We start from the raw sequence: 24292 nt of genomic DNA on the forward strand, positions 1-24292 counted from the left end.
CCAGTTTGCTGAGTAGAGTATTGGAAGCTATTTTGTAGATGACATCGCCGAAGTCGAGGATCGGTAGGATAGTCAGTTTTACTAGGGTAAGTTTGGCGGCGTGAGTGAAGGAGGCTTTGTTGCGGAATAGAAAGCCGACTCTAGATTTGACTTTAGATTGGAGATGTTTGATATGAGTCTGGAAGGAGAGTTTACAGTCTAGCCAGACACCTAGGTACTTCTAGATGTCCACATATTCTAGGTCGGAACCATCCAGGGTGGTGATGTTAGTCGGGCGTGCGGGTGCAGGCAGCGAACGGTTGAAAAGCAAGCATTTGGTTTTACTAGCGTTTAAGAGCAGTTGGAGGCCACAGAAGGAGTGTTGTATGGCGTTGAAGCTCGTTTGGAGGTTAGATAGCACAGTGTCCAAGGACGGGACGGAAGTGGTGGATCAGGGAATCACCCACAGCAAGAGCAACATCATTGATATATACAGAGAAAAGAGTCGGCCCGAGAATTGAACCCTGTGGCACCCCCATAGAGACTGACAGAGGACCGGACAGCATGCCCTCCGATTTGACACACTGAACTCTGTCTGCAAAGTAGTTGGTGAACCAGGCAAGGCAGTCATCAGAAAAACCGAGGCTACTGAGTCTGCCGATAAGAATATGGTGATTGACAGAGTCGAAAGCCTTGGCAAGGTCGATGAAGACGGCTGCACAGTACTATATTTTATCGATGGCGGTTATGACATCGTTTAGTACCTTGAGCGTGGCTGAGGTGCACCCGTGACCGGCTCGGAAACCAGATTGCACAGCGGAGAAGGCACGGTGGGATTCGAGATGGTCAGTGACCTGTTTGTTGACTTGGCTTTCGAAGACCTTAGATAGGCAGGGCAGACCCTGATGAAGGGCTCAGCCAAGAGAGAGACCCTGGAGAAAACCATGAGGATCAAACTGGAGTCAGAGATCAAGAGACTACACGACTTCAACAGAGACCTCAGAGATCGTCTGGACAACGCTACCAAACAGCAGGAAGTTGAATCGGCAGACAGGAAACAGCAGGTCTTCACCAAACTCCTGGAACAAAATGAGGAACAGCAGCGGGAGGTGCAGCGTCTGCGTGGCTCCGAGGAGGAGTGGCTTCGGCGCCGGGAGGTTCTGGAACAGGCCCTGGGGTCGGCACAGGCCCGTAACCTGGCCCTGGAGGAGGAGCTTAGGAGGAAGAGGGCGTACGTAGAGAAGGTAAAGCGGCTGCAGAGTTCCCTGGGCCAGCTACAGGCAGCCTGTGAGAAGAGAGAGGCCCTGGAACTGAGGCTGAGGACCAGGCTGGAGCAGGAGCTGAAGAGCCTCCGATCAGCACAGTCCCACAGCACGGCTAGCGGTCCTGGCTCCCTGCCCTCTGATCTGAGCTCCATGGTGTCTGTACAGCAGCAGCAGCTGGCTGAGAGAGAAGAGAGGATCCTGGCTCTGGAGGCTGACATCACACACTGGGAACAGAAGTACCTGGAGGAGAGCACCATGAGGCAGTTCGCTATGGACGCCACCGCTGCAGCTCAGAGAGACAGCAGCGTCATCAAACACTCGCCTCGTCACTCACCCGACAACAGCTTCAACGACTACCTGCCATTCAGCCACAGGCACCGGGAGATGGAGAACAGAGTCCGAGCGCTGCACTCCCAGCTCCTGGAGAAGGATGCAGTGATCAGGGTGTTACAGCAACGGACTGGACGGGAGCAGAACAGGCTAGAGCAGCAGGCCCTCCGTCCAGCCAGGTCCGTCCCCTCCATCAGCACCGAGCAGCAGGACCTCCATCCAGCCAGGTCCGTCCCCTCCATCAGCACCGAGCAGCAGGACCTCCATCCAGCCAGGTCCGTCCCCTCCATCAGCACCGAGCAGCAGGACCTCCATCCAGCCAGGTCCGTCCCCTCCATCAGCACCGAGCAGCAAGTCCTCCGTCCAGCCAGGTCCGTCCTCTCCATCAGCACCGAGCAGCAAGCCCTCCGTCCAGCCAGGTCCGTCCTCTCCATCAGCACCGAGCAGCAAGCCCTCCGTCCAGCCAGGTCCGTCCCCTCCATCAGCACCGAGCAGCAGGACCTGCGTCCAGCCAGGTCCGTCCCCTCCATCAGCACCGAGCAGCAGGCCCTCCGTCCAGCCAGGTCTGTCCCCTCCATCAACACTGATGGCCCAGTGGAGCAACCCATCCAGGGGAAAGAGCACTTCCTGGCACCACCCAACACACACCAGAGCTCCAGAAGTTCAGACTCAGCAGCAGAAGTGGTGGAAATCCTAATTTAAGAAACGCCGAACTGTGGGATGAATGGTGACAACACGGTAGACGGCCAAGAGATCCTCATGTCCTGTATGTCCCTCCCAACGAGGAGAAGACAACCTGTCTGTCTCTGGTCAGACTGACCTCCAGATGGACACATCCTTTGGAGAAGGACAGACAGTTTGGAGACATGGACATGTTTTCCCTACCTATGTACCTAGCTACCTAGCTACCTAGCTACCTACCTACCTACCTACGCATCTACCTACCTACCTACCTACCTACCTACCTACCTACCTACGTATCTACCTACGTACCTAACTACGTATCTACCTGCGTACCTAACTACCTACGTACCTAACTACCTACCTACCTACCTACCTACGTACCTACCTACATACCTACCTACCTAACTATCTACCTACCTACGTACCTACCTACCTACCTACCTAACTATCTACCTACCTACGTACCTACCTACCTAACTATCTACCTTCCTACCTACGTACCTACCTACCTAACTATCTACCTACCTACCTACCTACCTACCTACCTACCTACCTACCTACCTACCTACCTACCTAACTATCTACCTTCCTAAGGTGAATGCACCAATTTGTAAGTCGCTCTGGATAAGAGCGTCTGCTAAATGACTTAAATGTAAATGGATATAAGTCTGTAACAGCTTGGGTCCAGGGTGTCTCCCCCTTTGAAGAGGGGGATGACTGCGGCAGCTTTCCAATCCTTGGGGATCTCAGACGATATGAAAGAGAGGTTGAACAGGCTGGTAATAGGGGTTGCGACAATGGCGGCGGATAGTTTCAGAAATAGAGGGTCCAGATTGTCAAGCCCAGCTGATTTGTACAGGTCCAGGTTTTGCCGCTCTTTCAGAACATCTGCTATCTGGATTTGGGTAAAGGAGAACCTTGGAGAGGCTTGGGCGAGTAGCTGCGGGGGGGGTGGAGCTGTTGGCCGAGGTTGGAGTAGCCAGGAGGAAGGCATGGCCAGCCGTTGAGAAATGCTTGTTGAAGTTTTCGATTATCACGGATTTAGCGGTGGTGACCGCGTTACCTAGCCTCAGTGCAGTGGGCAGCTGGGAGGAGGTGCTCTTGTTCTCCATGGACTTCAGTGTCCCAGAACTTTTTGGAGTTAGAGCTACAGGATGCAAATTTCTGCCTGAAGAAGCTGGCCTTTGCTTTCCTGACTGACTGCGTGTATTGGTTCCTGACTTCCCTGAACAGTTGCAATATCGCAGGGACTATTCGATGCCATTGCAGTCCGCCACAGGATGTTTTTGTGCTGGTTGAGGGCAGTCAGGTCTGGAGTGAACCAAGGGCTATATCTGTTCTTAGTTCTATATTTTTTGAACAGAGCATGCTTATCTAAAATGGTGAGGAAGTTACTTTTAAAGAATGACCAGGCATCCTCAACTGACGGGATGAGGTCAATATCCTTCCAGGATACCCGGGCCAGGTCGATTAGAAAGGCCTGCTCACAGAAGTGTTTTAGGGAGCGTTTGACAGTGATGAGGGGTGGTCGTTTGACTGCGGATCCGTAGCGGATACAGGCAATGAGGCAGTCATCGCTGAGATCCTGGTTGAAGACAGCGTAGGTGTATTTGGAGGGCCAGTTGGTCAGGATGACGTCTATGAGGGTGCCCTTGTTTACAGATTTAGGGTTGTACCTGGTGGGTTCCTTGATGATTTGTGTGAGATTGAGGGCATCTAGCTTAGATTGTAGGACTGCCGGGGTGTTAAGCATATCCCAGTTTAGGTCAATGAGTGAACTACAGAACAAACTCTGAAGCTAGATGGGGGGCGATCAATTCACAAATGGTGTCCAGGGCACAGCTGGGAGCTGAGGGGGGTCGGTAGCAGGCGGCAACAGTGAGAGACTTATTTCTGGAGTTCGAACTATTTGGGTATGGCCCTGGAAAGTATGATATGGCAGGCTATATCGCAGGCTATCTCTGCACAACTCCTCCCCCTTTGGCAGTTCTATCTTGACGGAAAATGTTATAGTTGGGTATGGAAATCTCCGAATTTTTAGTGGCCTTCCTGAGCCAGGATTCAGACACGGCAAGGACATCAGGGTTAGCAGAGTGTGCTAAAGCAGTGAATAAAACAAACTTAGGGAGGAGGCTTCTGATGTTGACATGGATGAAACCAAGGCTTTTTTGATCACAGAAGTCAACAAATGAGGGTGCCTGGGGACATGCAGGGCTGTATACTGTACACATAGAGTACTGTTGTTACTTAGCTAAAGTCACATTACAATCTGTGGGTACTATAGACAACACAGCACATTATGACACCAATGTACTGTACACAATTTGAGGCCATTTGCTCTACTTGTAAGTACTACTATAGATGTGAGACAAAACAGGATTAACCCAATGTGTGTGTAGTGGTAAGGCTGTGACCCCAGACTTGTTGTCTGGCTGTGACCCCAGACTAAAAGTAAATGTCTGGTTTTGTCCCGAGTCCATTTTTAGTCTTAAGTCCTTTCCAAAGGGCTTTGAACTAATGAACGTTTTTCTTTATTAGATTTTTATGACTGACGTCACTCGTTATTTATTTTTAAGGTGTTTTTGGCTGTAACTTCAATTTAGGGGTTATTTTATTAGTGGTAAGTGTTTATAGGACCCTGGTATGACCCTCTCTGTCATGATGTATAGATACGTTTAATACGCCTATTACAGAACCACAGAGAGACTTAAATAACTCAAATATATTGTCACTTACCCCAGCCTATGTTATCTGTTATGTGGGAGAAAAGAGGGGGGAAGGAAGAGAGAAAGAAAAAGCAACAATTGTGTTCAACAGATATTTGGCTGTATCCTGCATTGTATTTCTGTTGAAAAGGGAAGGGGACAGTTTCAGTTTAAGGGAAAGGGGAAACCCAGTGTAACCCACAGGCTTTTGATTAATCTTGGATGCAGCCATCTAGCCACAGGCCTCTTCCTGCCCTGCCCCTCCTCTCGCTGTGTGTCTGTGTGGGCTGAATCCATCCTGCCTCTCCTCATCCAGTCCATTCACGTCAGTTCCCCTCCAAACAAAGGGCTGCTTTGTATTCCCCCACATAGTCACAGCACAGCTACTGGAACTGTTTCCACTGTAAATATCTCCACTGTGCCAGACTTAGACAGTTTTAGATTCATGCTTTCCAGGGAAAATGTATATTCTGTTTTCCCCTAGAAGAGTTTCTAAATGTAACCTCAATACAGCTCATTCTCTGGCTTTGTTTGTGTCCTCCAGTTTTTCCAAACCCCCTCTGATCCTGGTGTCTATGGATGGCTTCCGGGCAGGTTATTTAAAGGCCTATGGCAGTCTTCTTCCAGTCATCAACAAATTACGTAAGTCAGTCCCCCAAGCACACCATTGTTTTCTGGCGTAGAGGGCAACATTTGGAGTGAGACGTTGTAATGATGCTTCTGGTAAAAAAGTGAAGTCCGATTACAAGCAACTAGAGATGTCTCTTTCTGGTCACAATAAATCACAGGAGGTCGGTGGCGCCTTTAATTGGGGAAGATGGGCTCGTGGTAATGACTGGAGCGTGATGAGTGCAACGGTATCAAACACATGGTTTGATGCCATTTCATTCACTCCGTTCCAGACATTATTATGAGCCATCCTTGTAAAATTATTCCCCTATCGGACCCGAGCCTGGGTTTATACCAAGCTAACATATGGAATTGTTTTAAGATGATCATACCAAGGATCATTTAGCTATTTGATTTAGAATAAATAAATAATTTGATGAAAGATAGAATTTGGCCTTACTGCTATTAGCTCATAGAAGGTATTGAATAACATAACTGATAGTCAAAACACACATCAAAAGAAAGTATGCTTTGAAGTGTCTGTCTTACGGTAGAGTGAGCCATTTTTTACATCACTCCTTCAGGGGAAATTTAGTATTCTTTCTAACAAACATCTATATACATACAGTGCCTTTGGAAAGTATTGAGACGCCTTTACTTTTTCCACATTTTCCAGCCTTATTCTAAAATGGATTAAATGATAAACGTTGCTCAGCAATCTACACACAATACCACATAATGACACTGGTTTTTAGAAATGTATATTTAAAAAAAAAAACACACAAAAAAAAACTTATTTGCATAAGTATTTTCTTTTCTATTTGACTTGAAATTGAGCTCAGGTGCATCCTATTTTCCATTGATCATCCTTGAGCTGTTTCCACAACATGATCAGAGTCCACCTGTGATACATTTTAATTGATTGGACATGATTTGGAAAGGCACACACCTGTCTATATAAGGTCCCACAGTTGACAGTGCATTTCAGAGCAAAAACCAAGCCATGAGGTCGAAGGAATTGTCCGTAGAGCACTGAGACAGTGCTCTACAGATCTGGGGCAGGATACCAAAAAATGTCTGCAGCATTGAAGATTCCCAAGAACACAGTGGCCTCCATCATTCTTAAATGGAAGAAGTTTGGAACCACCAAGACTCTTCCTGTTGGAAAGTAAACCTTCACCTCCCTGACCAAGGCCCTTCTCCCCCGATTGCTCAGCTTGGCCAGGCGGCCAGCTGGCCGCCTGGCCATGCTGAGCAATCGGGGGAGAAGGGCCTTGGTCAGGGAGGTGAAGGTTTACTTTCCAACAGGACAACGACCCTAAGCACAGCCAAGACAATGCAGGACTGGCTTCAGAACAAGTCTCTGAATGTCCTTGAGTGGCCCAACCAGAGCCCGACTTGAACCCAATCGAACATCTCTGGAGGGACCGGAAAATAGCTGTGCAGCAACGCTCCCCATCTAACCTGACAGAGCTTGAGAGGATGTGCAGAGAAGAATGGAAGAAACTCCCCAAATACAGGTGTGCCAAGCTTGTAGTGTCATACCCAAGAAGACTCGATGCTGTAATTGCTGCCAAAGGTGCTTCAACAAAGTAAACGGTCTGAATACTTATGTAAATGTGTTATTTCAGTTTTTTATTTTTAAATCAATTAGCAACATTTCTGTAAACCTGTTTTTGCTTTGTCATTATGGGGTATTGTATGTAGATTTTATGAGGGGGGGGGGAAACAATTGAATCAATTTTAGAATAAGGCTGTAACGTAGCAATGTGGAGAAAGTCAAGGGGTCTGCCAAATGCACTGTACATTGAGTGTATGACCTCTTCCTAAATATTTACACAAAATTTAATAATTCAGTTTGTGTATGGTTTCCTAGAAACGAGGGTGGCTCAACTTATCCATTCTCCCCTACATTTAAGATTTTTTTGGGATGGGCACTAAAGTACTTAAATGCTTCCATAGATTTTTTTTAAACTGGTTCCCGGATCTCCTGATCTGACAAACACAACTGTAGCTCGGCCACCTTCCACCACAGATGCGTAAAGCCGGCAGATGCAGTGGATTGAGATGCAGCCCATGCAAAAACAGATTTTGATGGGGAACAGTCTAGTGAAATGCATGAGACCTGGTTTGAACTCAACCAGTCATGAGCTTGGTTGTGTTCCCCGGCTCAGACGTTGTATGCATCAACTAATGGTTGCGTGCCACATTATTGACTGGCAGATTGCTGTAACATATGTGGTTAGCTGATACATAAAATACCTATCCAGGCTTTGTAAGATCTGGCAGGCGTCAGCAATGCCTGGGCAGAGGAACGCGCTCCTTGTTTCTTTGGCTACTTGCGCGTTTGGCAGTCTGACATCCTTTCAAACAATTTCAGGGAAATGATTCTGTTTAGGTAAAGGATCCTAGGATCCTATCACAGCTGTTTCTTTGGCAGCCTTGATTTTTTATTTTATTTGACTTCATTCTATTTCAGGCAACTGTGGCACCACTACCCCGTACATGAGACCTGCCTATCCCACCAAGACCTTCCCCAACCACTACACCATTGTGACTGTAAGGGTGTCGCTCCTCTTAGTTTATATGTAACCAGTCAGGCATCAGTTACTTTGTTAAAAAATTGTATACACAACTTGTTTATTTGAAAATTGCTTCACTCTTTGGAATCCACTTTTCTTTTCTTTTTTAAAAATCACCTTATCCATCAAGTACAGTCACTTACCATGAATGATCCCCAAAAAAAACTCTTCTTGTGGCTTGATGGCTAGCACATGCTGCTTCTGATGAGAAACTGTGGTTCGAATGTGCAACTCTGGGCAGCGATTTTAGCTCTACTGGTTTACCCAACCCTTTTCAGTTAACCACCAGACTTCTCTTTCAACACACAGTGTTGTGGCTCCGTGTGATGAAATTATGAAGTCCATTCAACGATAGATGTAAAAATACAGAGGACAAGCCCACTTAGCCCTGCAGCTGTCAAAGCACCGGGTGTGTAAACCTCTGTGTGTGTGTTACTCCCACAGGGTCTCTATCCAGAGTCCCATGGGATCGTGGACAACAAGATGTACGATGTGACCCGCAACGCCTCCTTCAGTCTGAAAGTGGCTGAGAAATTCAACGCCAAGTGGTACCAAGGAGAACCAGTGAGTGAATACATTGGAATCCAAAAAAACTGCAAACATTAACGTTAATTACATTTTAGTTTATTGGTACAGCTTATTGTTTTTTAGCAATGTGGCCCTAGTGTTTTGTGGAACTGAACTTGTGACCTGAAGAGGGGAGCTTGGAATGACATAAGTAGTCTTAGACAAGGAGCCACAGACAGACAGGGATTAGTGAACATTTCCTCTGCAAAACATGGAGCTGGAAAAATGGATGAGGAAGATGAATGTTATTGAGGAAGTTTCCCTGAACTATAGTTCCCCTGTACTGTGTTTACTAAAAACCCTAACGATAGGACATAATGACATTACAGAACTGTGCCAAATAACATTCTGTATACTTATTGCACAAATCTAAACATCGACTGAGAAATACCAACCAACAAGGAGAAAATGGCGCAAAAACAAAGTCTCAGCCTTGTCACAAAACACACAGGATATAATGATATATAAAGTATTGAGTGAGAACAGTAGTTATGGGTCTTTGATCATGATACACTCTAATGAGCTTTCTATGAAAAAAGTGTGTTAGGCAGTTGTTTTCAGTGACAGTTCTCCTCTTTATCTCTCTGAGGTGGGCGAATTGCTCAGCTCCACATAATATCACATTTTATTTGTCACATGTGCCGAATACAACAGGTGTAGGTAGACCTTACAGTGAAATACTTACTTTACAAGCCCTTAACCAACAATGCAGTTTTGAAAATAAACAAAAGTAACAAATAATTAAAGAGCAGTGGTAAAATAACAGTAGCGATGCTAAATACCCTACAGGGGGTACCGGTACAGAGTCAATGTACATGTAGGCAATATGTAAATGTAGGTAGAGTTAAAGTGAATATGTATAGATAATAAACAGAGAGTAGCAGCAGAGTAAAAGAGGGGCGGGGGGTAGCCATTTGATTAGCTGTTCAGGAGTCTTATGGCTTTGGGGTAGAAGCTGTTAAGTCTTTTGGACCTAGACTTGGCGCTCTGGTACCGCTTGCCCTGCGGTAGCAGAGAGAACAGTCTATGACTATGGTGACTGGAGTCTTTGACAAATTTTTTAGGGCCTTCCTCTGACACCGCCTGGTATAGAGGTCCTGGATGGCAGGAAACTTGGTCCCAGTGATGTACTGGGCCGTATACAATACCCTCTGTAGTGCCTTGCGGTCGGAGGCCGAGCAGTTGCCGTACCAGGCAGTGATGCAACAAGTCAAGATGCACTCGACGGTGCAGCAGTAGAACTTTTTGAGGATCTGAGGACCCATGACAAATTATTTCAGTCTCTTGAGGGGGAATAGGCTTTGTCGTGCCCTCTTCAAGACAGTTTTGGTGTGTTTGAACCATGATAGTTTGTTGGTGATGTAGACACCAAGGAACTTGACGCTCTCAACCTGCTCCACCACAGCCCCGCGATGAGAATGGGGCCGTGCTCGATCCTCCTTTTCCTGTAGTCGACATTCATCTCCTTTGTCTTGATTACGTTGAGGGAGAGGTTGTTATTCTGGCACCACACGGCCAGGTCTCTGATCTCTTCTCTATAGGCAGTCTCATCGTTGTCGGTGATCAGGCCTACCACTGTCATCGGCAAACTTAATGATGGTGTTGGAGTCGTGCCTGGCCATGCAGTCATGAGTGAGCAGGGAGTACAGGATGGGACTGAGCACGCACCCCGGAGGGGCCCCAGTGTTGAGGATCAGTGTGGCGGATGTGTTGTTACCTACCCTTATCGCCTGGGGGCTGCCCATCGGGAAGTCCAGGATCCAGTTGTAGAGGGAGGTGTTTAGTCCCAGGGTCCTTATCTTAGTGATGAGCTTTGAGGACACTATGGTGTTGAACGCTGAGCTGTTGTCAATGAATAGCATTCTACCATAGGTGCTCCTTTTGTCCAGGTGGGAAAGGGCAGTATGGAGTGCAATAGAGATTGCATCATCTGTGGATCTGTTGGGGCGGTATGCAAATTGGAGTGGGTCTAGGGTTTCTGGGATAATGGTGTTGATGTGAGCCATGACCAGCCTTTCAAAGCACTTCATGGCTACAGACATGAGCGCTACAGGTCGGTAGTCATTTAGGCAGGTTACCTTAGTGTTCTTGGGCACAGGGACTATGGTGGTCTGCTTGAAACATGTTGGTATTAGAGTCAGTCAGGGACAGGTAGAAAATGTCGGTGAAGACACTTGCCAGCTTGTCAGCGTATGCTCGGAGTACTCGTCCTGGTATTCCGTCTGGCCTTGTTGCCTTGTGCATGTTGAACTGTTTTAAAAGGTCTTACTCACATTGGCTACGGAGAACGTGATCGCACAGTAGTCAGAAACAGCTGATACTGTCGTGCATGTTTCAGTGTCGCTTGCTTTGATGCGAGCATAGAAGTAATTTAGCTTGTCTGGTAGGCCCGTTTCACTGGGCAGCGGCTGTGCTTCCAAGGTGACATGCCCAAATGATTATCGCCCGTCGTACTCACCCCGGTCATCATGAAGTGCTTCGAGAGGCGGAACACCTATGTGAGAATGTTGTTCATTGACCGCAGCGTTCAACACTATTGTTCCCTCCAAGCACGGATCCTGGACTTCCTGATGGGCTGACCATAGGCTGTGAGGATTGGCAACAACACATCCTCTACACTGACTCTTAACACAGGGGCCCCCTCAGGTGTGTGTCCTCAGCCCTCTGGTGTCCTCAGCTCCCTGTTCCCCTATGACTGTGTGGCTTTGCACAACACCAACTCCATCAAGTTTACAGACGACACCATGGTCCAAGGCCTGATAGCCAACAATGACATGTCAGCCTATAGGGAGGTGGTAAATGAATTGGCATTGTGGCGGGACAACAACCTCTCCCTCTCAACATCAGCAAAGTAAATGAGTTAATTGTTAACTACAGGAAGTAGAAGAGGGAACATCCACATCAACGGGACTGCAGTAGAGAGGGTCAGCAGATTTAAGTTCCTCTGCATCCACATCACTGAGGACTTGACATGGACCAACACCACCATTCTTGTCAAGAGGGTGCATCATAAGTAGAAGAGACACATATTACCTAAGGGGGCTGAAGACATTCGACATGCCACACCGGGTTCTCTCCAAATACTACTGCTGCACCATCGAGCGAGTCCTAAGCGGTTGCATCACGGCCAGGTACGGGAATCGCTCCGTCCACAACCGCAAGGCCCTCCCGCAGGTGGTGAAGACGGCACAGTACATCACTGGGATCTTGCTCCCACCCATCCAGGTGATCTACTCGAAGCGGTGCCTGAGGAAGGCTACAGCTTCATCAAGGACACCACACACCCCAGCCACAAGCTGTCCACTCCCTTACTGTTGGGCATACAGTATCGGAGCATGAGGTCTGATACCAACCAGCTCAGAGACAGTTTATCTACAAGCCTTCAGACTGCTGAACACTTGAACTGGACTGACCACCTGCTCCGATTCTCCGCACACATGCACTCACGCAATCACACAGACATACACGCACTTACAGTGCATTTGGAAAGTATTCAGACCCCTTGACTTTTTCCACGTTTTCTTGCAGTTTTATTCGAAAATAGAATCGTTTTTCCCTCATCAATCGACACACAATAAACCATAATGACAAAGCAAAAAAACAGTTTAGATATTTTTGCAATTGTATTAAAAATAAACAGATGTTTACACATTTACATAAGTATTCAGACCCTTTACTCAGGACTTTGTTGAAGCGCCTTTGGCAGCGATTACAGCCTTGAGTCTTCTTGGGTTTGCCGCTAAAAGCTTGGCATACCTGTATTTGGGTAGTTTCTCCCATTCTTCTCTGCAGATCCTCTCAAACTCTTTCAGGTTGTATGGGGAGCGTCGCTGCACAGCTATTTTCAAGTCTCTCCAAAGATGTTCGATTGGGTTCAAAACTGGGCTCTGGCTGGGCCACTCCAGGACATTCAGAGACTTGTCCCGTCCTGTTGGAAGGTGAACCTTCACCCCAGTCTGAGGTCCTGAGCTCTTTGGAGCAGGTTTTCATCAAGGATCTCTCTGTACTTTGCTCCGTTCATCTCCCCGTTGAAAAACATCCCCACAGCATGATGCCTCCACCACCATGCTTTACCGTAGGCACTCAGGCCAAAGAGTTCAGTCTTGGTGCCTTTTGGCAAGCTACAAGCGGGCTGTCATGTGCCTTTTACTGAGGAGTGGCTTCGTCTGGCCACTCTACCATAAAGGCCTGATAGGTGGAGTGCTGCAGAGATGGTTGTTCTTCTGGAAGGTTCTACCATCTCCACAGAGGAAATCTGGTGCTCTGTCAGAGTGACCATCGGGTTTTTGGTCACTTCCCTGACCAAGGTGCTTCTCCCCCGATTGTAGTTTGGCCAGGCGGCCAGCTCAATGAAGAGTCTTAGTGGTTCCATTTAAGAATGATTGAGGCCATTGTGTTCTTGGGGACCTTCAATGCTGCAGAAATGTTTTGGTACTGTTCCCCAGACACAATCCTGTCTCCGATCTCTAAGGACAATTCCTTCGACCTCATGGCTTGGTTGTTGCTCTGACATGCACTGTCAACTGTGGGACCTTTACATAGATAGGTGTGTGTCTTTCCAAATCATGTCCAATAATTTGAATTTATCACAGGTGGACTCCAAGTTTTAGAAACTTCTCAAGGATGATCAATGGAAACAGGATGCACCTGCACTGAATTTCGAGTCTCATAGAAAAGGTTCGGAATACTTATGTAAATATGTTTTTTTTTTATAAATTTGCTAAAAAATTGAATAACCTATTTTCGCTTTGTCATTCTGGGGTATTGTGTGTAGATTAAGTTTTAAAAAAGAAAGATGTAAACTTTTTTGGAGTAAGGCTGTAACGCAACAAAATGTGGAATAAGTGAAGAGGTCTGAATGTTTCTGAATGCAGAGTGTACAAAACATTAGGAACATCTGCTCTTTCCATGACAAACTGACCAGGTGAAAGCTATGATTGTCTCCTGTTAAATCCACTTCAATCAGTGTAGATGATGAAGGGGAGGATACCGGTTAAAGAAGGATATTTTAAGACAATTGAGACATGGATTGTTTATGCCATTCTGAGGGTGAATGGACAAGACCAAATATTTAAGTGCCTTTGAACGGGGAAAGGTAGTAGGTGCCGGTTTGAGGCACCTGGGATTTTCGTACCGGTTTGAGTTGCTGGGATTTTCATGCTCAACAGTTTCCCGTGTGTATCAAAAATGGTCCACCACCCAAAGGACAACCAGCCAACTTGACATAACCGTGGGAAGCATTGGAGTCAACATGGGCCAGTATCCCTATGGAACGCTTTCGACTCCTTGTAGAGTCCATGCCCTGATGGATTGAGGCTGTTCTGAGGGCAAAAGTGGTTGCAACTAAATATTAGGAATGTGTTGCTAAGGTTTTGTACTCTGTGTGTGTATATACATTCATGCTCACACACATTGCAACTGCTGCTACCAGACTCTTATTATCATTGCTAAATACTGAATAATTTTAACCATTTTTAATCCCCAAAACACGTGTAAATATTGGACTATAAATTGTGCCCTCCTGTAGTATACTTATGCTCAAATGTTTATTATATTCTACTGGGCCATTTACGTTATATTATCTTTTATTATTTTTTGTTGCATTGTCGAGAAGGACCTTGCAAGTAAACATTTTTTTGGACGGTGTACAGTATACCATGTGTATATCCCATATGACTAATACAACTTGAAACATGCTCATGACTGTAATTAGCCATATGTGAACGCAGTCAGGAAGATTACTTTAATCCATAAATAGTGTTATTGATTAACATATACAGTAAGTAGGCCAATTCTATATCACTCATTAGGATAAATCTTAAGCTGTAATGGATAGTACTGCTTAGTCTGATCAAATTAACATAATTTAATGATGTACAGTATGTAATGAACCATATGTAGGTCAGTTTTGATACGTTTATTTGGGAAGATATCTTTAGGTGTAATGGATTAGGTATTGGTTATTTTGATGTATTAGAATGAATGAGAAATTAGCTGTCTATAGGACTCTGATGCTCTTTTGACTACTAATTCACCTCTACTATCTCCTTCGCACTCTCACTCTCTCTGTAGGTTTGGCTCACTGCCATGTACAATAAGCTGAAGTCAGCCACATTCTTCTGGCCGGGTGCTGATGTGGCCATCAACGGAAGATTCCCCGACTTCTACAAGATGTATGACAGGTGAGAGACTTGCATAATGGTATTTCCTGTTTGTGGGCACAATAAAGAGGAGTATCTAATTAGATAGCTAATGATCCTATAACGAATACCACTTATTGTAGGATATAAATTATGAATGTTATTTGGAGCATTTTTCTGCAATGTAGTGTGTTTAAGCTATCCATAGTGATACTAAGAATAAAAGTATTTCTTTCTACCAGGAACATCCCATTCGAGGAGAGAATCTCAACCATATTTCAATGGCTGAATTTGCCTCAAGGGGAAAGGTATATTATGCATCTCATAACCATTATATACTGTAATCCTGATTTTGAAGGACAGACCACTTACATCTTTTGAGAGGACTCTTTACAACATAGAACATCGAGTGTGTAATCTGTTTTCTTGTAGGCCTGATTTCTACACTCTGTACCTGGAGGAACCAGACTCTGCTGGCCATCGATATGGACCAATGAGCAGTCAGGTATGATCCAGCTCTACTCATTAAAACCGACCAATCCATTGTGTAAGTAATTCATAACCAATCAAAACAGGCCCAGCAAAGGCACCCTCTGTGCGGTCTGAAACAACATGTTTTGGACATTAACAAGGCGACACTCTATTTTTTTTTTTTTTTACTATCTTGTCTCATTGCTACAACTCCCGTACAGGCTCGAGAGGGACGAAGGTTGACAGTCATGCGTCCTCCGATACACAACCCAACCAAGCCACACTGCTTCTTTAACACAGCGAGCATCCAACCCAGAAGCCAGCCGCACCAATGTGTCGGAGGAAACACTGTGCACCTGGCAACCTTGGTTAGCGTGCACTGCGCCCGGCCCGCTGGTGCGCGATGAGACAAGGATATCACTACCGGCCAATCCCTCCCTAACCCGGACGACGCTATGCCAATTGTGCGTCGCCCCACGGACCTCCCGGTCGGGGCCGGTTACAACAGAGCCTGGGCGCGAACCCAGAGTCTCTGGTGGCGCTGCAGTGCGTCCTTAACCACTGCGCCACCCGGGAGGCCTAGCGACACTCCATCTTAACTCCTCCCCCGATAGTATTTGTTTCCTCTTAAAGACCAGAAAGAAAACGCTGCTCAGTACGCCTGCTACGTTAGGTTACGACAAAGGCGACAAATTAGTCAGCAAGAAATTTGGACCTTGTATAGATGGTGTGGTGGTTAGCAACAAAACCAACGCATGTCAACTATGGGACAAAACAGACAGCTTGGCTTAGATTGACATGTAAACTATATCTTGTCTCCAATGTTTATTAAAAAAAAATATATACTTTTGCACAATGAACACTTGTCTCTCAAATACATTGTTACAGTTGTTGGTTAGCTGGCTAGCAAATTTTAGTCATATTAGCATAGATGTGACATCAGTCAAAACAAGACATGGTATCACCTACGATTCCCCACATGGCAGTTTCTTGTCAATTGTTGCTTGCTATCTGGAATCACAACAACACCTAGCCTCCAGAATCACAACAACACATGGCCTTCTTCCCCATTGAAGCGTGCGCAATGTTTTTGTGACGTCTATAACGTGTTGTTATTAATCTTGTATGTATCCGTCACCACAAAAAGTTCCCCCTCAGCCCACATAAAAAATAGTACAGTTTACTAAAGAATACTATTGTACTTCCAATTGAATTCTGTAGTAAACTGTAGAATTCTATACTCCACACTATTGTCCCTTGATATAGTCCTTCTATATGTTATATGCCATGGGTAATATCAATTTTTATAGTTTACTTCGCTACTTGAATCATCTCTCTCCGCTCTTCCGCTCCGTGCCACTCTCTACACAGGCCTAGCAACGCCCCCTGTCACTCAAGGAGCGCATTTGATGTTCCTCAACCAAGAGACACTTGCGGTCAGTCTGCATGGTCAATGCAGCACATGCACCAATGTTCATGACAATGATGCCGTTTTCTCTTTGCTTCTTAATATAAATCCACTAGTTCTATAATGACACTGTTAGTTTGTGTTTCTTACACCAGCCAACAACTAGTTTGTCTTTTCTTAGCAAGTTGCCCTAAATCTTGTGAGATGCTAATTGTTAGCCGCTAATGCTAGTAGCTAGCTAATAAATGTACTGAGTAAGAGCAAACGTAGCTAGCTAATTGTTAAGAGAATTATATTCTCAATGTTCATAAACTGAACTTCAATTGAACTACTCGGTCTGCTACCAAGAATTTATAACATTCTTGTTGAAATTAAAGACAGAGGCCAGTCTACAATAGTCAGCAACGTTTATTTACGAGAGCTCTGCCAATCATATCATGTACATTAGTTTATATATCACACATAACGTCATAAGTGTCCCTCCTCTTCTATGACAATGCTTTATAACACAAGTGTATTCCAACACATACATTGCTTATCATATCCTGCCACATGTTACACAATCTACTGCAAGCCTAAAGGTTTCTCGCACCCCAGGGTGGGGACGAGAACTCTATCCTGTTATCAGTTCCACTATGGTCACAAGTTGTCTGTCAACAGTTCCTCTTTTCCTATGCACAAACATTCAAATCATTATACAGAGACAGGGTAGAATTCTGTTAGTTATAGTCCTATCATAACTTTAAACGTATACATAATTTAGTCATTATACATAAAATTCATAACACTAATACAGCCTGATAATACCAGTGATGGTGTAGACCTAACTCAGCATTTTTGTGCAACAGTATCTTCTAAATCAAAGAGGAATATGCAAAGCAAGAATATGTTAGCTACATGAAGTAGCTAAGATAACATGCAATGTAGCCAAAGCTTATAGGTTCCCCTAGGAAACACTTATCAACACTTTCGTTCCTACCCTGTCACAATAACTCATCCCTGGCATTTTAATTTGGTGTCATCTCAATCAACACTATTCAAAATGCCCACTGTTATATTCTAACTATAGAATTGCAATAGTCATTCTATTTCCATGATTCCAACCGTTTTGCTTTAATTCACAAGTCAAATCGCAGTTGCAACATTTGGTTTAAAATAAGTCCTAGATTATTTGCCCATATCGTGCAGCCCTACATGACAGTGTGGAAATTATCTCAATTGAGCAGTGGTGGAAAGTACATATGTAAAAATTCTTTCAAGTACTACTTAAGTCTTTTTTCTTTACTTATTTTTGACAACTTTTACTTCACTACATTCCTCTGTACTTTTTACTCCATACATTTTCCCTGACACTTAAAAATACTCGTTACATTTTGAAAGCTCAGCAGGACAGGAAAATGTTCCAATTCGCGCACAAGAGAACATCCCTGGTCATCTACTGCCTCTGATCTGGAGGACTCACTAAACACATCTGCTTTGTTTGCAAATTAGGTCTGAGTGTTGGAGTGTGCCCCTGGCTATACGTAAATAAAAACAAGATGGTGTGATCTGAAATTAATTATTTATAGTTTTTACTTTTGATACTTAAGTACATTTTTATCAATTACATTTACTTTTGATACTTAAGTATATTTAAAACAAAATACTTAACTTTTACTCAAGTGGTATTTTCCTGACAATTTGGTACTTTTTCCACCACTGCAATTGAGTTCAGGAAATGCAGACATTTGTTTTGGTTGAAGTTAGGGCTGGGCGATATGGCCTAAAAGTAATATAAAAAAAATAAGATTTTTGGACGATTCACGATATATATCTCAATTTCTTGTTTTTCTCGAAACAAATCAAAAAAGGCCATGACACAATTCTTAATTGAATTGTCTTTATTAAAATTAAAATATATACAATGCCTCGAGGCCTATTTGTGCAAAACAAATGAACTCCACACATCTAATCTTTTTTTTTTAGGAATGTTTGACTACTAGCTGTTTGAATATGTAATTTATATAATCTTTTTTTTGGAAAATATGTTAATTTGTTATGATTAAAACAGCCTGTGGTTATTTGCTTTTGGATTGGCAGAGTGACACAACTACTAACACCTTAGCTTACAGCTGGCCTGAACATAACTTTTTTGAATGCACTTTAATTAGCCTGTGCCCAAAGCACTGCAGGCGGGTCCAGTTGTTCAAAGCGCAATGCTTTTATCATGTTGCTTCCGCTGTCAGTTGTCATGCACACCTGTCGGTCTTCGCTCATCTTCCACGATGCCAGAGAGTCATTGAGACCCTGGGCTATTACTTCACCCGTATGATCATCGGGGAAGTAAGACGTCTGGAGGCAAATATTTCGCAATTTCCACTCTTCATTTATGTAGTGGACTGTCAAACTTCGGTATGGCTCTACCGTTCTGCTCAACCATAGATCGGCTGTGGTGGAAAAATAAGAAACACTAGCCAGCTTCTCTGCGACTCTTTCGCGTGAAATACTTGCGACTTGGCAGCTAATATGTGGTCAACTGTACCTAGCAGCTTTTTAAAGCCTGGCTTTTCTGCTGTGAAGATTGGGACTATATATTTCGCTATGTAATACGTCACTGCATCCGTTTTCTCCTTCCACCTCAAACTTTTCTTGTAATAAGGGATTACGTTTGAAAAGGATGCGGCTATGGTAGTTTGTCTTTTTAGCAGACGTTTTGGGAATCGGGCGACTGGAATCGGAATTGCTTACACGGAAACCAAACCGGCTGCGCGTGTGCGCTATCGTCCATACATATTTTTTTTTTTATCTCGCTACACCAAATGCGATAACGACACGCAGGTTAAAATATCAAAACAAACTCTGAGCCAATGACATTAAATTGGGGACAGGTCGAAAAGATGTATGGCAATTTAGCTAGTTAGCTTGCACTTGCTAGCTAATTTGTTTTTTTGCTTGCTTGCTATTTTGTCCAGGGATATAAACATTGTTGTTATTTTACCTGAAATGCCCTTGGGCTGAATATAATAATTATAATTCCCGTCTCGCGGCTGTTCCGAAGCACCTCTCACTCACTCAGCTGTGTGGTGCTAGGGCAAAAACCAAAATGTGCACCCCTTAGGGTCACGAGGACCGAGTTTGGGAAACCCTGGCCTAGAACCTGTCTAACGTTTAGATGTTACAATTGTAATAAAAAATATATACATTTTTGCTAAGGTGTTGTCTCATCCGTTGCATTGCTCAGAACTGTTGACCCAACTCAATAGTTGGTCTGTCACGAACCTGTTTTATGTTCTGGTGTCCTCATTAAACAGTAATTGGTGTAGTCTGGTAGTTTTGCCATTTTAGCTAATCCTAGTCTGCAGGTGTTATTATTACAATATACTAGTCACGTATGCAAAAGCACTACTGTGAATACTATAGTATACTAGTCATGTCTGCAAAAACACTACAGTGAATACTAGTGTACTACAGTCAGATTTGCAAAAACACTACATTGAGTACTTAAAAAAATGTTTTTACCTTAATTTATACAGGTTTTTCTCATTGAGATAACGTCTCTTTTCCAAGAGAGACCTGGTCCAATAGTAGAGGGGTAGCATACTACAGTCATCTGCACAAACACTACATTTAATAGTACAGTAGTCTGTAAACGTCTGTAAAAACACTACAGTGAATACTGTAGTATATAAATATAGTATACTATAGTATTTTTTCAGGCGGGAGAAAATAAATGTTAATTGAATTGAATTTGTTTGCAGGTGATTGAGGCCCTGCTGAACGTAGACAGGTTGTTGGGATTTCTAATGGACGGCCTAAAACAGAAGAACCTACACCACTGTGTCAACCTGGTGCTCCTGTCTGACCACGGTGAGCAGTGTTGCCACAACAATCAGATCACACTGTACACAGACAGTACTGTATTAGTCTGTGGTCTCTGCGATCAAAAGTAGAATCGGCATCCTTAATTTATACACAGCATTGATGAATGGTAGATACTGTAGGATGGGAAAGTGAATCGACTTATTCCTTGTGGCGCAAAGGGCCTCGGAAAGGAAAAGTACAGCACAGGAGAAAAGCACTAGAAAACAATGTGGAAGCAAGGGAGGCAAAGGAAATTGACTAATTTAATGTCTTTTGATGTGAAAGATAAGTGTTGAAGTACTTCATTTTATGGCTCTGCTGTAAAGCTGAAGTGATGCAATCGTGAGCATCTGCTACTCCTCAAAATGAAAGAGGTCTAGGGAAGAAAAGATGAAGTAAAGATTTTCCTCCATTCCTTAGTGAACCATAAAAACAATGAGCTCATATCGCAAGTCGGTATCTGCCAGGAGAATGATGACAAACATCCCTTAGCTATTATATAATGGCTACATTACTGTTCTCATAACCTAGTAATCCACTATCAAACTTGCTTATGGAGTTATTTTAATTTACATGCACCAGCTTTTATTGTACTAGTAGCACAAATGACATGGCACTTAGCATCATAGTCAATATTTCCATATTATCACAAGATCCACAATATTTTTGTAGAACTCTTCCATATTACGGCGGCAGGGTAGCCTAGTGGTTAGAGCGTTGGACTAGTAACCGGAAGGTTGCAAGTTCAAACCCCCGAGCTGACAAGGTACAAATCTGTCGTTCTGCCCCTGAACAGGCAGTTAACCCACTGTTCCTAGGCTGTCATTGAAAATAAGAATTTGTTCTTAACTGACTTGGCTAGTTAAATAAAGGTAAAAAATGTATTTTACCATATTGTCCTCTAAGCTATAGCCTCTGCTCTAGGGCCCTCCATTGTGGGAGTGTTTGAATGTTTACTGTCAGCCATACATACTCAGCTTTTGCTGAGACCTAGCACCTGTTGCGTGGAAATCACATGCCAGAGCGGAAATCGTTGAAAAACAAGGTCAGTGTGAACGCTGGAACACCATGACTGTGAGCTGAGCGTGAGGAAGCCAGGGAGGTTCACAGAGTAGAGATCTGTGAAGAAGATTCTCGCAACATCTGCATTACATGTGACGTGTCTAGTCTTGTAATTATGTGTGTAAAGGATGAGCCGATAGCTGCTGGCCGCTCAACTGGCCTTGTAATAAGCTCCACGTTGCAGGGTTGTAATTTTGATGTTTGGTTTGTTGGTTGGTGATATACAGCATATGGGAATATCCTTTTATTTAGGCTTTTATCACAGATGCATTGATCTTTGGGTTATTTTTAGTCATGAAAAGGTTGTCGTTTTCACATCTGCTTTTGAAATTGATTGATTATGAAATGAGGATGGAATCCTAGTATCAATAGTCCGTGTAAACAATTTCAAGTATGCTGACATACTGTATATGAACTTCCTCTGTTGCAGCTTTATTCTCTCTTTGAAATCTGGTACAGATAAGACCGTGTGATTATGGAGCCGTTTGAAGTCCTATACTGTCGTTTATTGTCCTACATTTCTCTCTGCTTGTTTCTCCTATTGCTCTGACTGCCCAGTTGCCAGGAACAACAATACAAACAACAGCGACTGTTTCTTTACTCTCTGTGTGTGTGTGTGTGTGTGTGTGTGTGTGTGTGTACGTACTCTAATTGCAGGAATGGAGGAAGCTTCCTGCAAGAAGGCTGCATTCGTGAACTCGTACCAGGACAATGTGGATGACTTCACTGTCGTCCAAGGCCCTGCTGCACGAATCCGACCCAAGAGAGTCCCTGAAGACTTCTACTCCTGTGAGTTTTTGTTGATGATAACGTGTCACTTCCAACTGTCTTCCTGCCCTTACATTGCAATGCCATCCAGTGTTACAGCTGGTTCCAATTTGCTTCCTTCCACTTGGCCCTTACCCTTTGATAATATATAACAAGATGGCGCCGATAGACATGGTCGCCCTGTTCATGTCTCCTAAGCAACTTTTCATTACGTATAATTTTTTGTGTTATTTCTCACCTTTATTAGCTCAGAATGTCCTTTGCATTATTATATACAGCCAGAAATAACTTTGGGATATTAGAGCGGCGGTAACTCACCGGCATTTCGATCAGAAATATGACTTCCCTGAATTGGATTCTTCATTCGTACCGCCCCCCCCCCCCCCCTTATCCCAGAGACTGCTCCAAGACAGCCGGCGGAGACGAGGTAGTCCGACCCTCATACCACCCACCGCTTCCGAGTATATTGGAATCGTATAGTAACCAAAAAAGTGTTAAACAAATCAGGATGTATATATGTTTTATAGTTGAGATTCTTCAAAGTAGCCACCCTTTGCCTTGGCAGCTTTGCACACCCGTGGCATTCTCTCAACCAGCTTCAAGGAGTAGTCATCTGGAATGCAGTTCAATTAACAGGTGTGCCTTGTTAAGTTAATTTGTGAAAATGACTTTCTTCTTAATGCGTTTCAGCCAATCAGTTGTGGTGTGACAAGGTAGGGGTGGTATACAGAAGATAGCCCTATTTGGTAAAAGACCAAGTCCATATTATGGCAAGAAGAGCTCAAATAAGCCAAGAGAAACGCCCGTCCATTACTTTAAGACATGAAGGTCAATCAATCCGGAACATTTCAAGAACATTGAAAGTTTCTTCAAGTGCTGTCACAAAATCCATCAAGCACTATGATGAAACTGGCTCTCATGAGGACCGACACAGGGAATGAAGACCCAGAGTTATGTTGCAGAGGTTAAGTTCATTATAGTTACTAGCCTCAGAAATTGCAGCCCAAATAAATGCTTCAGGGTTCAAGTAACAGACACATCTCAACATCAACTGTTCAGAGAAGTCTGCGTGAATCAGGCCTTCATGGTCGAATTGCTGCAAAGAAACCACTACTAAAGGACACCAATAATAAGAAGAGACTTGCTTGTGCCAAGAAACACGAGCTATGGACATTAGACCGGTGGAAATCTGTCCATTAGTCTGATGAGTCCAAATTTGAGATTTTTGGTTCCAACTGCCGTGTCTTTGTGAGACGCAGAGTAGGTGAACGGATGATCTCCGCATGTATGGTTCCCACCGTGAAGCATAGAGGAGGTGTGGGGTACTTTCTGTGATTTATTTAAAATTGAAGGCACACTTAACCAGCATGGCTACCACAGCATTCTGCAGCGGTACGCCATCCTATCTGGTTTGCGCTATCATTTGTTTTTCAACAGGACAATGACCCAAAACACACCTCCAGGCTGTGTAAAGGCTATTTGACCAAGAAGGAGAGTGATGGAGTGCTGCATCAGATGACCTGGCCTCCACAATCACCTGACCTCAACCCAAATTGAGATGATTTAGGATGAGTTTGACCACAGAGTGAAGGAAAAGTAGCCAACAAGTGCTCAGCATATGTGGGAACTCTTTCAAGACTGTCGGAAAAGCATTCCAGGTGAAGAGAATGCCAAAGTGTGCAAAGCTGTCATCAAGGGTAAAGGTGGTTACTTTGAAGAATCCCAAAAATTAAATATATTTTAATAGTTTAAACACTTTTTGGTTACTCCATGATTCCATATGTGTTATTTCATAGTTTTGATGTCTTCACTATTATTCTACATTGTAGAAAATGGCAAAAATAAAGAAAAATCCTTGAATGAGTAGGTGTCAACTTTTGAC

General features: G+C 44.1%; 2 protein-coding genes across 4 annotated transcripts in view; both read left to right on the forward strand.

Moving 5' to 3' along the window:
* Window positions 1-24292, forward strand: part of LOC115139663 (ectonucleotide pyrophosphatase/phosphodiesterase family member 1-like) — a 66222-nt gene that overhangs the window by 9393 nt on the left and 32537 nt on the right. For all 3 annotated transcript variants that reach the window (XM_065026469.1, XM_029677287.2, XM_029677289.2), the window contains exons 6-13: window positions 5508-5605; window positions 8052-8131; window positions 8599-8718; window positions 14794-14903; window positions 15104-15169; window positions 15294-15366; window positions 20478-20586; window positions 22300-22431. In XM_065026469.1, the coding sequence (XP_064882541.1) occupies window positions 5508-5605; window positions 8052-8131; window positions 8599-8718; window positions 14794-14903; window positions 15104-15169; window positions 15294-15366; window positions 20478-20586; window positions 22300-22431 (788 nt within the window). The remainder of the gene's footprint in view (window positions 1-5507; window positions 5606-8051; window positions 8132-8598; window positions 8719-14793; window positions 14904-15103; window positions 15170-15293; window positions 15367-20477; window positions 20587-22299; window positions 22432-24292) is intronic.
* LOC135574710 (angiomotin-like 2a) lies at window positions 52-2400 on the forward strand. The gene has a single exon (XM_065026470.1). It carries the CDS (start codon window positions 885-887, stop codon window positions 2274-2276), a length of 1392 nt encoding a protein of 463 aa, XP_064882542.1. The 5' UTR covers window positions 52-884; the 3' UTR covers window positions 2277-2400.

Source organism: Oncorhynchus nerka, linkage group LG13 (genome assembly GCF_034236695.1).
Source record: "Oncorhynchus nerka isolate Pitt River linkage group LG13, Oner_Uvic_2.0, whole genome shotgun sequence".
In the NCBI taxonomy this organism is placed as follows: Eukaryota; Metazoa; Chordata; class Actinopteri; order Salmoniformes; family Salmonidae; genus Oncorhynchus; species Oncorhynchus nerka.